Here is a 15,058-nt window from a genome sequence, read left to right on the forward strand (position 1 = left end):
TCACTAGAGCCTAGGACACTTTATTAGAAACCAAGTATTATCATCAGCAAATAAAAATAGTTATTACCCCCATTAATACAACATAAAGGATTTTACATTCAGCCTACATACAGGGAGTAACAGAGCCTCCTGCCTACAAATCTATGACTTCCAACTATCTTCCACTACATGATTACTCTGTATCGTACATAGCCCTTACTTAGTAGAGGGATCCAAATGTTCCTTTTAGGCTTACAAAGTCCAATACATTCACTCTCTCTTCCCTTTACATGTCTAATAGTAAAAACTATTTTTTTCATGCAAAAAAGCCATTACTCAGCTGAAGAGAAAAAAAAAATCAGACAAAATAGAGATGGCAGTTAAGGAATGGACAGAATATTATTGGCACATGCCCAACTAGTGACAAACAAATGCAGTACACCATGACTTAAAAATAAAGGTCACATTACAGGGATAACTAAAACAACTACATCATTCTAAGCTAAGGAGTGTCAAATGGGAAGGGAGGGCTGAGGTTACCGATTTTATTGGTACAACTTAAAAGCAGAGGAGAGCAAGCACTTAAATACAATTTATGGTAACAGAAAAAAACACTGCAGAGAGCTGTTCAAAGACCACACCAAGTTGTCTGCATCATTAATTTCCAGTGTTTCACAATTAGTAAAATACATAGCTACATATCCCTGTAAGATAAAAAATACCTTTCCCCCTGAATTACACTGGGGTCAGGGCAGTAACACAAAGCTACTGACCCAACAGTTCAAGTGTGTGCAGCAAATGTCTTAGCCACTTCTTTCATATAGCTATACAATTATAAACTAAACAAGGAGCTAGGTGGTTGCAGAAAATAAAAATCAAAATATTATTGTGCTCATTTAATAAAAGAAAAACCCTGATGGAAAATTATGTGCCAAGAAGCTTAGACTATAAAGTTTTTATTGCATTTTTAGGTAACCTGGAAGTTCTTATCCTGAAGGGGAAAAGTTGGTTTTCAAAACTACCTGAACAGATACTAAAGTGCTTTATTAATTGGCTGGCTTCACAAAGATTTCCTGGAATGACAAAAATTAATTATAGTAGTAAAGGGATACCAACTATTTCACAAAATAGTGAATTCCAACATCATTTATGACCACAGTCATAAGAGACACTGGAACACTTGTCCTTATTAAGTGGACAGTTGCATATAAAGAACTGATCATCACACCCTTTGGATATTCAAATTACTTACACAAAGCCGAAACATGGTATCACAGACCTTTACAAAATAGGACAATTTGTTTCTTTCTACACTTTTTAAAATTCGCTTCAAATTACAGTTCACAAATACAAGAGTCCTGACTTTTCAACCTTTCCAGTTGCAGTTAAAAAATGAACACTTTCTAAAAGTTAAGGTCAAGTGTTACAGCAAGAGGAGAATGATTCCTATTGAAAAGTACACAGATTTTACTTAATGATACTCATGATAGATTGTAAACTGGATCGATCACATTCTACTTAACTGGTATCAAATGAACACATCAGCATTACAAGTATTAAATGTCTTTCTATTACTATAGAGAATATAAACCAAAACATTAATATGGCAGTTATGTTCTTTAGGCACAGTTTAGTGATTTTTATTTTTTTAAATAAATAGTACTGAATTTCAGTTGAAGTTTTAAACTCAATAACCAAAGGGTCAAAAACTCTGATTTGGGGGGGTGGGGGGGGGAGAATAACTTTAAACTAACACTGTAAGCTGTTTAAAATTTCTAACACTTTAACCTATCTGGGTTTTATTTAAGATTACTTTATTAAAAAATACAAGGAATCTGAAAAAAGATCAATACAATTATCTTACTGTACAAAGTCATAAGCTATAGCAGTTTTAACTAAAATTTAAAAACACAACAAGGAGGGCAGCCCTTTAGACCAATTTATTTTATATCCATTTAAAATATCATCCAACAAAGGACAATGAAGTTTACAGCTGGGACAGGTATACATAACTCGAGGCATTTGCAGTCCATCGTGCCCATTGAATAACAACTTTGCTGCTGAAATTTCTTAAAACTTACCAAACTAAAACAAAAGCCTGAATGATACAAAAGGAGGAGCATTTCGGGGTAGTCTGTTCTGTCAATTGGCTTTTTAAAAAAAGAGGAAACGCATCCTGTTTCCCCCAGACCAGTAAATAAACAAGAGCTACATGCAGCAGTGTGAGAGTATTAAGACATTTCTCAAGTCTTCTCAAATGAGTCCAAGGTGGGGATGGGATGGGGGAGAAAATTGATAGAAAAACATTGCTATAGACACCATAACAAACAATAAATTTAGATAATTTAAAATTAAAAAAAAAAAAGGCAAGAGGCAGCATTTCAGCAGCAAAGTGCTCGATAAAAAGTATATTGTAGAGGGTAATACACGAAAGTTGGGGTAAGAAGAGGGAGGAAAAATGGGTCAGCAGGATGGGCGAAGGCCTCAAAGGAAATACGGCGTCGTCGTTCTGGGAGGAATAACACGTTCTGAATCTGGAACTGCCCGGAATAACTTTGGTTCTCTTGTATTTACATCTTTGAAGACCATGATCGAAGCAATATTTCCACAACGATAGCAGTAATTAGGAGCAGACCATACTGTTACAAGCTTCTCATCAAACATAAATTTATAGCCTTCGTGCACTAGTTGATGTGCTCTGCAGATGAGTTTTAAGTTGTTGATATGAACAAACTGCAATTTAGAAAGGTTTTGTTAAGTATCTAGCACACTTAAGAAAAATCACACTATATATTTTATACACACACACGCGCGCGCACGCGCGAAAATAATATTTACATAAAGTATAGGGGTGCCTAGGTAGCTCAGTCAGTTAAGCACCCAACTCTTGATTTTGGCTCAGGTAATGATTTCAGGGTTGTGAGATCAAGCCCCTTGTATGGCTCCACACTGGACATGAAGCCTGCTTAAGATTCTCTCTCCCCTTCTGCCCTCCCCTTCCCTCTCTAAAATAAACAAATAAATAAATAAAAAAGATAAATCCTTTTACTACTAAGTTCTCATGATTATAGAACCCACTCTACTGGTTATCCCCACTACTTCCAAAAGTTATAGACAAACAGAGCTGCTTTGGCCTAAGTTATAGAAATCACACAGTCACATAATTTATTAGAAATTTCTGGAAGAGGGGTGCCTGGGTGGCTCAGTGGGTTAAGGCCTCTGCCTTCGGTGCAGATCATGATCCCAGTGTCCTGGGATCGAGCCCCGAATTGGGCCCTCTGCTCAGCAGGGAGCCTCCTTCCTCCTCTCTCTCTGCCTGCCTCTCTGCCTATGGTGATCTCTGTCAAATAAATAAATAAAATCTAAAGTTTAAAAAAAAAAAAAAAAGAAATTTCTGGAAGAAAAGTGTTCTGTAAGCACTATTTGATATGAAACAAAGTTTTTATGGTATAATGAAAAAATATGTTGCTATCCATATCTATCATTTACTGAGGGTTTAGTATGATTCTTATAAGAATTCTGAGATTTAGGGGCGTCTGGGTGGCTCAGTGGGTTAAGCCGCTGCCTTCGGCTCAGGTCATGATCCCAGGTCCTGGGTTCGAGCCCCACTTCGGGCTTTCTGCTCAGCGGGGAGCCTGCTTCCTCCTCTCTCTCTGCCTGCCTCTCTGCTTACTTGTGATTTCTCTCTGTCAAATAAATAAATAAAATCTTTAAAAAAAAAAAAAAGAATTCTGAGATTTATTCTTCTTTTGTAACTTAAGGAAACAGAGGGTCAGAGCACATAAATAATTAACCTAAATTATGCTGAACCTAACTCTCTAATTCCATTATGCTGGATTACTTCCCAATATAAGCTCAACCCTATGTCCGTATATAATATGTATGTGTGGGTTTTTTTTTTTTTTTTTTAATTAAAAACAGCTGAGAGATGCTTGGGTGGCTCAGTTAGTTAAGCGTTTGCCTTCAGCTTGGGTCATGATCCTGGTGTCCTGGCACATCAGGCTCCTTGCTCAACGGGGAGCCTGCTTCTCCCTCTGCCTCTACCTACCACTCTGCCTGCCTGTATACTCTCTCTCTGACAAATAAATAAAAATAAAATCTTAAAAAAATAAAACAGAAACAGCTGAACTTCAAAAGTTGGATTTTTGCTATATATAGATACATAGATATAGATATATCTATCAAATCACGTTGTGCATCTAAAACTAATACACTGCTTTACGTCAATTAATCTAAATTGAAAATATATATTAAAAATTTTTATACACAGGGATACCTTGGTAGCTCAGTCAGCTGACCTCTGCCTTCAGCTCAGTTCATGATCCCAGGGTCCTGGGACTAAGTCCTACCTACACTGGGATCCTTGCTCAGCAGGGAACCTGCTTCTGCCTCTGCCTGCTATTCTCCCTGCTTGTGCTCCCTCTCTTGCTCTCTCTCTCTGACAAATATTTAAATAAAATCTTTTTTAAAATTTATATATATATATATATATATATATATATATACACATACACACACACACACACACATATGTATATGACCTATCTTGCCCTTGCTATTATATTACTTAATTACAATATTTGAAAAAAAAAAAAGAGGAAACATCTATTTTATACGTATTAGCAGGCGGATACTGAAGGAGGTGCTTTCATTATGTCATCTCATCTAACCAGTAAGGAAAGACATACATGATGAACTAGATGAAAAACAGAAGGTTGTTATCTCTAGTCACCATAGTTCTTTAAGTAGTCCATTAGCAACCAACAAACCATTTTTCAAAAAATATTGGCTTTACCTCATTTGTGACCTTTGCGCCAAAAAGCCAACCTGCTCCTCGGGGACTGATTGCCCAAGTATCCACATCTTCAGGATCTGACCAAACCAGATCACAAAATGCTCCTTTATGAGGAATTTCCTGATTCCGTTCAATGGTTCGAATTTGATCCAGTGTTTTGATATCAGGAGATAAACCACCATGAACACACAAAATCTGCTCATCTATTAACTAGCAAAAAGGATAACAGAGTTGAAAGCATAATGATAAATCAGTCATATCTAAATTCATCAATGAATGTTAATGATGTCAATATAACTGAGATGGCAATTGGATAAGAGTATGCAAACGGTTACTGACAGGAAAATACTTGAGGTTTTACAAAGATTTACATAAACTTACAGCTGCTACTGTGAGCATGTCGAAAACTTTGGTACAGTATCTCCAGGCATTAGCATTTCCATATTTGGTTTGGCACTCATCTGTGAAAGAAACAGAAGAGTTTCTCATTAGTGAAGTTCTAAAGCTGCCAATAAAAATGAAGAATGCACCCAATACTAAAGAAGTTTAAATTAGGGGCGCCTGGGTGGCTCAGTGGATTAAGCCTCTGTCTTTGGCTCAGGTCATGATCTCAGGGTCCTGGGATCGAGCCCCGCATCTGGCTTTCTGCTCAGCAGGGAGCCTGCTTCCCCCTCCCTCTCTCTGCCTGCCTCTCTGCCTACTTGTGATCTCTATAAAATAAATAAATAAAATCTTTAAAAAAAAAAAAAAAAGAAGTTTAAATTAAACTAGGATGGCAAGCTATGACCTGGCAGGTCTTCCACATAGAGCCATGAAGGAGACTTGTGTTTAACTAATCTAAGCATGTGGTCCTGCTTTTCATTCCAGAAGTGCCCCTACAAAGCAGCTCAAGTTATTGATCAAAATGCTAGGATCAGAAAGCGCTAACTATTAAATTCATACAACCCAAAACAAATGCTGTGGCCTATTATGTTATTCATACTGGACAATTCTGTCAGAGTAATTTATCTAGTGTGACCACCTTACTCTAGTAGGATGATCAAACAAATCAGAGGACCCTTAATTATAGGAGCATTGGAGATGCCTATCTCAACATTTCTCAGGCCTAAGTTGTCTCTTCTAAGATTTTCTGCAAACTGCACAATGAAATACTTGAACTCCAGTAAGTACACCTGCAGTCATCACTGGAGACAGACAGCCAATCAGGTTCTGACATATTCCCAGCTGAACAATTTCTCTGTTGTCTACAACAGTTAATAGGATATACGGCTCTTCTTCCATTAATATCATGGAAGTTCTGTTTGACCTCTTCCTTAGTTAAAAAAAAACAAAACCTGACATATCACTATTGCTGTCAGTACAACTGAAAATGCTACAGAAGACTATGGGGTATGGTGAAGCTTCATGATTTTCTAAATTACCTCTACGTGTGAAGCAGGATCCTTAAGTAAACTTGTCATGAGGGCACTACAGGGGGCTGAGCTTGCAGGCAAGAATCTTTTGTCTTTATACATATGCAAAGTGTTTGGTTCACAATAACTGCTCAGTACGTGTTTATCAGTGTGAACTGAAGGCTCCATATAGTTAATAGCCATATATGGACATTTTTACTACTTTAAAATCAATGTTAACTTCCATGATAACTAAAATTATCTCCCACCTGAGAAGCTAGTGGTCTTCCTTTTATTAAACAAAATAACGGACCAGCACAGCTTGAGAACAAGAGAATTCAATCCTAGATGTTGTGCTGTTGTCATTTTCTTCAGTCAAGGTATCTTGATTAAAATGTCCTCTTTCAAATGCCTGTGTGGCTCACTCAGGTAAGCATCTGCCTTTGGCTCAGGTCATGATCCCAGGGTCCTGGGATCAAGTCCCGCATCGGGTTTCTTTGTCAGTGGGGAGCCTGCTTCTCCCTCTACCTGCCACTCCCTCTGCTTGTGCTCTCTCTGACAAATAAATAAATAAAATCTTTAAAAAATTAAAATTAAAAATAAAAAGTCCTCTTTCTTCTCCCCCTTTATCCCTTTGTCCTACATTGATAAATATGGGTCAAATTTTGGGATGTAATTATAATATTAATCTCAGAGCCAGTTGCTTTTACTAAGTTAACGCCACAGTACTGTACTATCCAAACTATTGACTATTTTGCAAAAGAATCAAAAACTTCAGATGCCTGGGTGGCTCAGTGGGTTAGGCTTCTGCCTTCAGCTCAGGTCATGATCTCAGGATCCTGGCATCGAGTCCTTAATCAGGCTCTCTGCTCGGCGGGAAGCCTGCTCCCTCCCCACCCCACCTGCCTCTCTGCCTACTTGTGATCTCTGTCAAATAACTAAATAAAATCTTAAAAAAAAAATCAAAAACATTTATTTTAAATGGTACTTGATATTTTGTGAGTGAAAATCAAAAGTAACTTGTAAAAAGGAAACAAATATTAGCCATCTAACTTTTCAATTACTATAAACAAAGTTATATAAATCATAAATTATCAGGGTGCCTGGGTGGGTCCGTCGTTAAGCAGCTACCTTGGGCTCGGGTCATGATCCCAGGGTCCTGGAATAGAGCCTCACATTGGGCTCTCTGCTTATCGGGAAGCCTGCTTCTCTCTCTCCCACTCCCCCTGCTTATGTTCTCTCTCTCGCTGTCTCTCACTCTCTCTCTCTCTCTCTGTGTCAAATAAATAAAATCTTTAAATAAATAAATCATAAATTATAAAAATTTCTCAGTTTAGTAATTGATAATGGCTTACAAAAAAAAAAAAAGGGAGAGAGCGAGCTTAGCTTATCTTTGTTATGACAGAAAAGAATCCAAAATATAAGATCTAAAACTAAAGGGTTGGGGTGCCTGGGTGGCTCAGGGGGTTAAAGCCTCTGCCTTCAACTCAGGTCATGATCCCAGGGTCCTGGGATTGAGTCCCACATCAGGCTCTCTGCTCAACACGGAGCCTGCTTCCCTTCCTCTCTCTCTCTCTGCCTGCCTCTCTGCCTACTTGTGATCTCTGTCAAATAAATAAAATCTAAAAAAATAAAAATAAAGGATTATGAAATTAATATTTTCAAATATCTCAATATCTGCCTCAATTAGGCTTAAGGAAAATTCATGTTAATAATCTCAACAGTTCTGCCATCTCCTTCAAAGAGCTTTCTAACCTCATTTTTAAAAAAAGTTTTTTGTATTAACATATAATGTATTATTTGCCCCACGGGTTCAAGTCTGTGAATCATCAGGCTTACACATTTCACAGCACTCACCATAGCATATATCCTCCCCAATGCCCATAACCCAGCCACCGTATCCCTACCCCCCACTCCCCAGAGACCCTCAGTTTGTTTTGTGAGATTAAGAACCTCTTACAGTTTATCTCCTTCCTAATCCCATCTTATTTCATTTTTTCCCTCCCTATGTCCTACAACCCTCCGCTCTGCCTCTCAAATTCCTCATATCAGAGATATCATATGATAATTGTCCATCTGTTGATGAACATCTATGTTCTTTCCATAGTTTGGCTATTGTGGACATTGCTGCTATAAACATTCAGATGCACGTGCCCCTTCAGACCACTACATTTGTATCTTTAAATACCCAGTAGTGTGATTGCTGGGTCGTAGGGTAGCTCTATTTTCAACTTTTTAAGGAACCTCCATACTGTTTTCTAGAATGGCTGCACCAGCTTGCATTCCCACTAACAGTGTAGGAGGGTTCCCCTTTCTCTGTGTCCTCACCAACATCTGTTGTTTCCTGACTTGTTAATTTTAGCCATTCTGACTGGTGTGAGGTGGTATCTCACTGTGGTTTTGATTTGTATTTCCCTGATTCCAAGTGACGTTGAGCACTTTTTCATGTGTCTGTTGGCCACCTGGATGTCTTCGCTGCAGAAATGTCTGTTCATGTCCTCTGCCCATTTCTTGACTGGATTATTTGTTCTTTGGGTGTTGAGTTTGATAAGTTCTTTATAGATTTTGGATACTAGCCCTTTATCTGATATGCCCTAAGCAAGTATCTTCTCCCATTCTGTCAGTTGTCTTTTGGTTTTGTTCACTGTTTCCTTTGCTGTGCAAAAGCTTTTGATCATGATGAAGTCCCAATAGTTCATTTTTGCCCTTGCTTCCCTTGCCTTTGGCAATGTTTCTAGGAAGAAGTTGCTGCAGCTGAGGTCAAAGAGGTTGCTGCCTGTGTTGTCCTCAAGGATTTTGATGGATTCCTGTCTCACATTGAGGTCTTTCATTCATTTTGAGTCTATTTTTGTGTGTGGTGTAAGGAAATGGTCCAGTTTCATTCTTCTGCATGTGGCTGTCCAATTCTTCCAACACCACTCTAACCTCATTTTTTTTTCTTACCACATTTTTTAAAACTTTCAACCATATAAAAGTTTGAAAGAAGCAGATATTTTGCTTTTAAAGGTTAAGTTCCATTTCTGACCCCTCAGGTTCTAGCATTCTCTGGATGGAGCAGATAGATAAGATAGATATACACACACACATACATATGTAATTATATATATTATACACATATAATATTAAACACATGTAAAAGAACATTCATTCAGCTATGTGTATAAGAGCACCTTAAAAATAATTCCAGGGGGGACGCCTGGGTGGCTCAGTTGGTTAAGCAGCTGCCTTCGGCTCAGGTCATGATCCCAGCGTCCTGGGATCGAGTCCCGCGTCGGGCTCCTTGCTCAGCGGGGAGCCTGCTTCTCCCTCTGCCTCTGCCTGCCATTCTGTCTGCCTGTGCTCGCTCTCTCTCCCTCTCTCTCTGACAAATAAATAAAATCTTAAAAAAAAAAAAAACAACAAAAAACACTTTCTTAAAAAAAAATAATAATAATAATTCCAGGGGCGCCTGGGTGGCTCAGTGGGTTAAAGCCTCTGCCTTCGGCTCAGGTCATGATCCCAAGGTCCTGGGATCAAGCCCCACATTGGGCTCTCTGCTAAGGAGGGAGCCTGCTTACCCCCAACCCCACTGCCTGCCTCTCTGCCTACTTGTGATCTCTGTCTGTCAAATAAACAAATCAAATCTTTAAAACAAACAAACAATTTCAATGTCCAATGGTAAAGATACAGGTTTAATCAATTATAGTACATCCATACAATGAATGCAATGCAGCTATAAAAATAACATCACTGAAGTGAAGAAAGGCTGGTGGCATTAAGTGGAAAAAACAGGTATGTACACACATAAATATGTTTACACACACACACACACACGTTCTCAAACTTTGAAGCGTAGAACATTCATATTCAGCAGATTCTAGGATTCCCACCACAAAAGGTTTTCAGTGGGGTCCCGGCAATGTACCTTTTAAACAAGCACTCCTAATGATTCATTTGAGGTAAACTGAGGACTACACTTTGAGGCAATGATCTAGGACAATGTATGTGAAAAAGTTAAAAATAGTTCTCACTCCATGGTAAGGTTCTCAATTGACTGGGGGAAGAAGAGGGAAGAGTTAAAGGTTGAGAAAGTGGAAAACGATGATCTGTATTTCTAATTTTACTGTAAAACACATGTATGACTTGCATGGCTTTTCTCCCAAAGAGGAAAGTAAAACAATATTCAGAATCAGAGAAAATAGAAAGTCTTACCATAAAATCCATACACCTGTGTTATCTGTCTACTCTCATGATTTCCTCGCAAAAGTGTAATACGATCAGGCCATTTAGCCTTTAGTGCAAGAAGGTAAGTGAAGGTCTCCAAACTATAGTAACCTCTGTCTACAAAATCACCCTGTAAAGTAAAAATTTAAAGTTAGAAACAATACAATAGCAATAATATTTTTTAAAATTACACCTAAATGTACAAACCAAGAGACACAGTCAAAAATAACAAAAATGAAGAGTCACATGTTGAATTACTTGGACACTAGGTTTTAACCAAAAAACTCAAATCAAAGTAAATGAGCAGTCTCTACTAAATGTGCTTGTCTTATGATTCAGGAGGCCTACAGGATCCTGCTGTGCAAGTCTCTCAAGGATCTTCCCTACAAAACCACCATTTTTCCAATTCTCTATTACCTACATTAGCAGATATTTCTAAAAGGTCATATGTGAATCAAAAATTTTAAAATAAATTTCAAAAATCACTCTATTATTTTAAATATTTATTTAAGTAATCTTTATACCCAACATGGGGCTCAAACTCACGATCCCAGGATCAAGAGTTAAATGCTCTTCTGAGTCAGCCAGGTGTCCCCAAAATCACCGTAACTATATCAGAAAAACTACCAATCTGAAGAGATAGTGTTCTTGTAAAAGCAGATACAGTAATTATAACAGTGTTCTAGGTAAAGCTGTGCATCTAACAACTGCTTGTAAAGCCATACTATTTTCACTTCCCATTAATGTTTTAGTTGGGACAATGTTAGATCAATAGGAAAACAGCTAAAAGAATAGGAAAGTGACCCAGAAACCTTTAAAAGGAAGGAAAATGACAGGATTTAGGAAAAATTCAACAGTAACATTACATTCCAAAAGCAAAGTAAGCAAATATCTCCGTTAATAGCAAATGTGTATGTGCACATATTCATCAATCCGTAGAATGGTAACAGATGAAAATGCTCAAAAACAAAGTGTGATAAAATAACAGTAAATTGAAGATTTGTGCCTTAAAGTTGGGTGGTTCTAGACTATTTTTCTGCCAACCATTACTCGGGCTACAACCCAGTCCTAAGCATATCCCAATTTACTAACACAATTACTTTCATCTGGACAAATGGCAAAAATGTAAAAAAGTACAGCATCACCTTTTCATATAATTAAATAGTGAATGTTACCTGAAAATGAAACTGTTATGTAATTTATTATAATAAGTCAGATCCTTTCCATTTTAAGTAAGTATGTGATATCATTGGGGTTTACATACCATAAATATGTAGTTTGTGTCAGGAACCTGACCTCCAGTTCTGAATAGTTCACAAAGGTCATAAAACTACAAAAGAAAGGCAATATATGCTGATTACAAATTCCCACAAAGAAGTAAAATAATAAAACTGAGAGCAAAATGTGTAAAGAAGTATCTAATTAAGAAGACCTCAAATACTGACACTTAAAAGAAATAAAGTGTAAGCAAAACTGCCAAGCACACAGATCTCAAGTCTAAAAAAAGTACTAAAATAAATCTCACAATTACCAGCAAAGTCATTCCCAGATCATTAATGTTATAGGCCTTCTCCCTCAAATTTCTTTCATTTTATCTTGTCACCTAGAATTTTTTAAATAATCTCTACACCCAGTGCGGGACTTGAATTCACGACCCTAAGATCAAGAGTCACATACTCCACCAACTGAGTCAGCCAGGTGCCCCATCACTTGAGAATTTGAAATAACTGATCAGTTACCTAACTTGTTAATAAGCTAACCTAACCACCCCACCCCATACTCAGCATCTATTTTAATGAGATAAAAAATAAGGAAACAGGGGGCTCCTGGGTGACTCAGTCGTTAAGCGTCTGCCTTCGGGTCAGGGCCTGATCCCATTGTCCTGGGATCGAGCCCCATATTGGGGCTATCTGCTCAGCAGGAAGCCTGCTCCTCCCTCTCCCACTCCCTCTGCTTCTGTTCCCTCTCTTGCTGTGTCTCTGTCTGTCAAATAAATAAATAAAATGTTTTTAAAAAAATAAGGAAACAAGTAGATAAGAATTTTTTTCAAGTGAATTTACATGACACTTTACAACATCACATCAACCTACCTTCCCACACTCTACTTTAGAATGTATACCCTCAGGCTCTTTAACGATGGAGTGTCTTCTCAATAATCAGTAAAAAAAAGAACTGTGTATTTCATCATATTCTATTTCACTGTAAATTGGTAATTGACAAACTGTACATGTGGTAAACTCAATCAACTAGGTTATCTTAATCCTAATTCCTAAAGAAAACTTAAGCTTTTCTAAGACTTTGAATTAAAGGAATTTACTATATTGACCAACTACAACTAAAACACCTATACAGTTGTATTTTACACTTGAAAATAAAATTATTAAATTTCTAACACTTGAAGATTTATTTATTGACTTATTTATTGGTCTATTTATTTATTTATTTGACACAGAGAGAGAGATCACAAGTAGGCAGAGAGGCAGGCAGAGAGAGAGAGAGAGGGAAGTAGGCTCCCTGCTAAGCAGAGAGCCCGATGCGGGGTTCAATCCCAGGACCCTGAGATCACGACCTGAGCTGAAGTCAGAGGATTAACCCACTGGGCCACCCAGGCACCCTAAATTTCTAACACTTAAAACAGTAATCTTAAATCACCGTGAACAAAATTGAAATTTAAATGTTAACTACTGAAAGAAATAAAGCACTACCCTTTATAACAGTATTTTGTAAGTCTGAAGTTGTTCCTGGCTTAGAATTTAAAAAAAAAAAAAAAAGAAAAAAGAAAACTTTAGAAAGTTTAAAATTTCCCTATCTTCTTAAAATTAGCAAGCAAATAAATGAAACAGCATTCAATCTCAGTCAAGTGGTAGACTATTATTTGTCCAACACACTTGCTGTCCATTTAGAAATGGACACAGATACACAGAAGTATACTTCTTGGGGTGCCTGGGTGGCTCAGCTGGTTGAGTGTCTGACTTTTGGTTTTGCCTCTGGGCCTGATCTCAGGGCGGGTGACTGAGTCTCCCATGGGCCTGAGTCTGCTTGGGATTCTCTCCTACCTCTGCCCTATCCCCTCCACAGGCTCTATCTAAAATAAATAAGTAGGGCATCCAGATGGCTCAGTTGTTAAGTGTCTGCCTTCGGCCCAGGTCATGATCCCGGGGTCCTGGGATTGAGCCCCACATCGGGTTCCCTGCTTGGCGGGAGGCCTGCTTCTCCCTCTCCCACTCCCCCCGCTTGTATTCCCTCTCGCTGTGTCTCTATCAAATAAATGAATAAAATCTTTAAAAATAAATAAGTAAATAAATAAATCTATTTTTATTTTTAAAAAGTACACATCTCAATTTCCATCCCATAGATGTATACATGATGCATGTATACCACATATTATTTACATAGCGTATGTTTATATATATACACACAGCACGAGCAATAAAAATGTGTGTGTGTGTGTGTGTGCTGTGTATCAGTGAAATACATACACACATGTGTTGTGTGTTACTCTAGCCTAGTAATTCCACTTCTGTGACTATATCCTAAGGGCAAAAAAATAAGTATGTACATACATACATACATACATACATACATACATACATAAATAAATAAATACTGGGTGAATATATAGAAAATGTGTTACAACATCATTTATAATAATAAGAGAAACACACTTCGTGACTGACAACTGACTAGTTTTTTTTATGTTGTCAGTCACTGTATAGTACATAATTAGTTTTTGATGTAGTGTTCAATGATTTTTTTGAGAGACTTTTAAAAGATTTTATTTATTTATTTATTTGTCAGAGAGAGAGAGAGAGAACACAAGCAGGGGGAGCAGCAGGCAGAGGGAGCAGCAGGCTCCCCGGCAAGCAGGCAGCCTGACACAGGACTCGATCCCAGGACCCCAGGATCATGACCTGAGCCAAAGGCAGATGCCCAACAGACTCAGCCACCCAGGTATCCCTAAAAGACTTAATAAAGTATGATCTACCAACTCAAAGACCTGGATTAATCATGAATAATGCTTATAGTAGAAACTATGCACCAAAATGGAAAAATGATTAGGGAAGAGGATAGAACACAAAACTATACCTACAGTAAACTATACCATTTTACTATATATACACACAGAGTCAGGAAGGGAGCACTTAAAAGTTTCATAAAACAGTTGCTTTTGGGGGTGCCTGGGTGGCTCAGCGGGTTAAAGCCTCTGCCTTCGGCTCAGGTCATGATCCCAGGGTCCTGGGATCGAGCCCCACATCAGGCTCTCTGCTCAGCAGGGAGCCTGCTTCCCTTCCTCTCTCTGCCTGCCTCTCTGCCTGCCTGTGATCTCTGTCAAATAAATAAAATCTTTAAAAAAACAAAACAAAAAAAACAGTTGCTTTTGTAAAAGAAATGGTGGAAGAGGGAGTGAGTGTCCTTAAACTTTTCTACTGATAATTATAGAAACATATTCCTAAATAAAAATGTTATGTTTCCATTTACCCTATATATATTTAACAGACGATCAAATATTCTGCTTCAGGGACCCAACAGTTCCTACTTCATAATGGAAGTTTTTTTTTCAAAATTCTTTAATATAATAAACATTTACTGAGAACATGTGCAGACAACTAAGTTTGTCCTACATTACTGGAAGCTGACCTCATCATTTCACAAATGATTTCTACCATCTATTATATGTTTTCCACATCAC

At 37.8% G+C, this 15,058-nt stretch overlaps 1 protein-coding gene across 1 annotated transcript in view; it reads right to left on the minus strand.

Annotated features, from left to right (window-relative positions):
• The window catches only part of PPP6C (protein phosphatase 6 catalytic subunit), a 42,843-nt gene continuing 27,785 nt past the window's right edge, over positions 1-15,058 (minus strand). Inside the window, exons 3-7 of the mRNA XM_047699358.1 lie at positions 11,633-11,698; positions 10,357-10,498; positions 5,156-5,235; positions 4,775-4,984; positions 1-2,712 (exon numbers count right to left, since the gene is read on the minus strand). Coding sequence (XP_047555314.1) covers positions 2,464-2,712; positions 4,775-4,984; positions 5,156-5,235; positions 10,357-10,498; positions 11,633-11,698 — 747 coding nt within the window. The 3' untranslated portion in view covers positions 1-2,463. The remainder of the gene's footprint in view (positions 2,713-4,774; positions 4,985-5,155; positions 5,236-10,356; positions 10,499-11,632; positions 11,699-15,058) is intronic.

The sequence above is a fragment of the Lutra lutra genome, chromosome 13, assembly GCF_902655055.1.
Source record: "Lutra lutra chromosome 13, mLutLut1.2, whole genome shotgun sequence".
Classification (NCBI taxonomy): domain Eukaryota; kingdom Metazoa; phylum Chordata; class Mammalia; order Carnivora; family Mustelidae; genus Lutra; species Lutra lutra.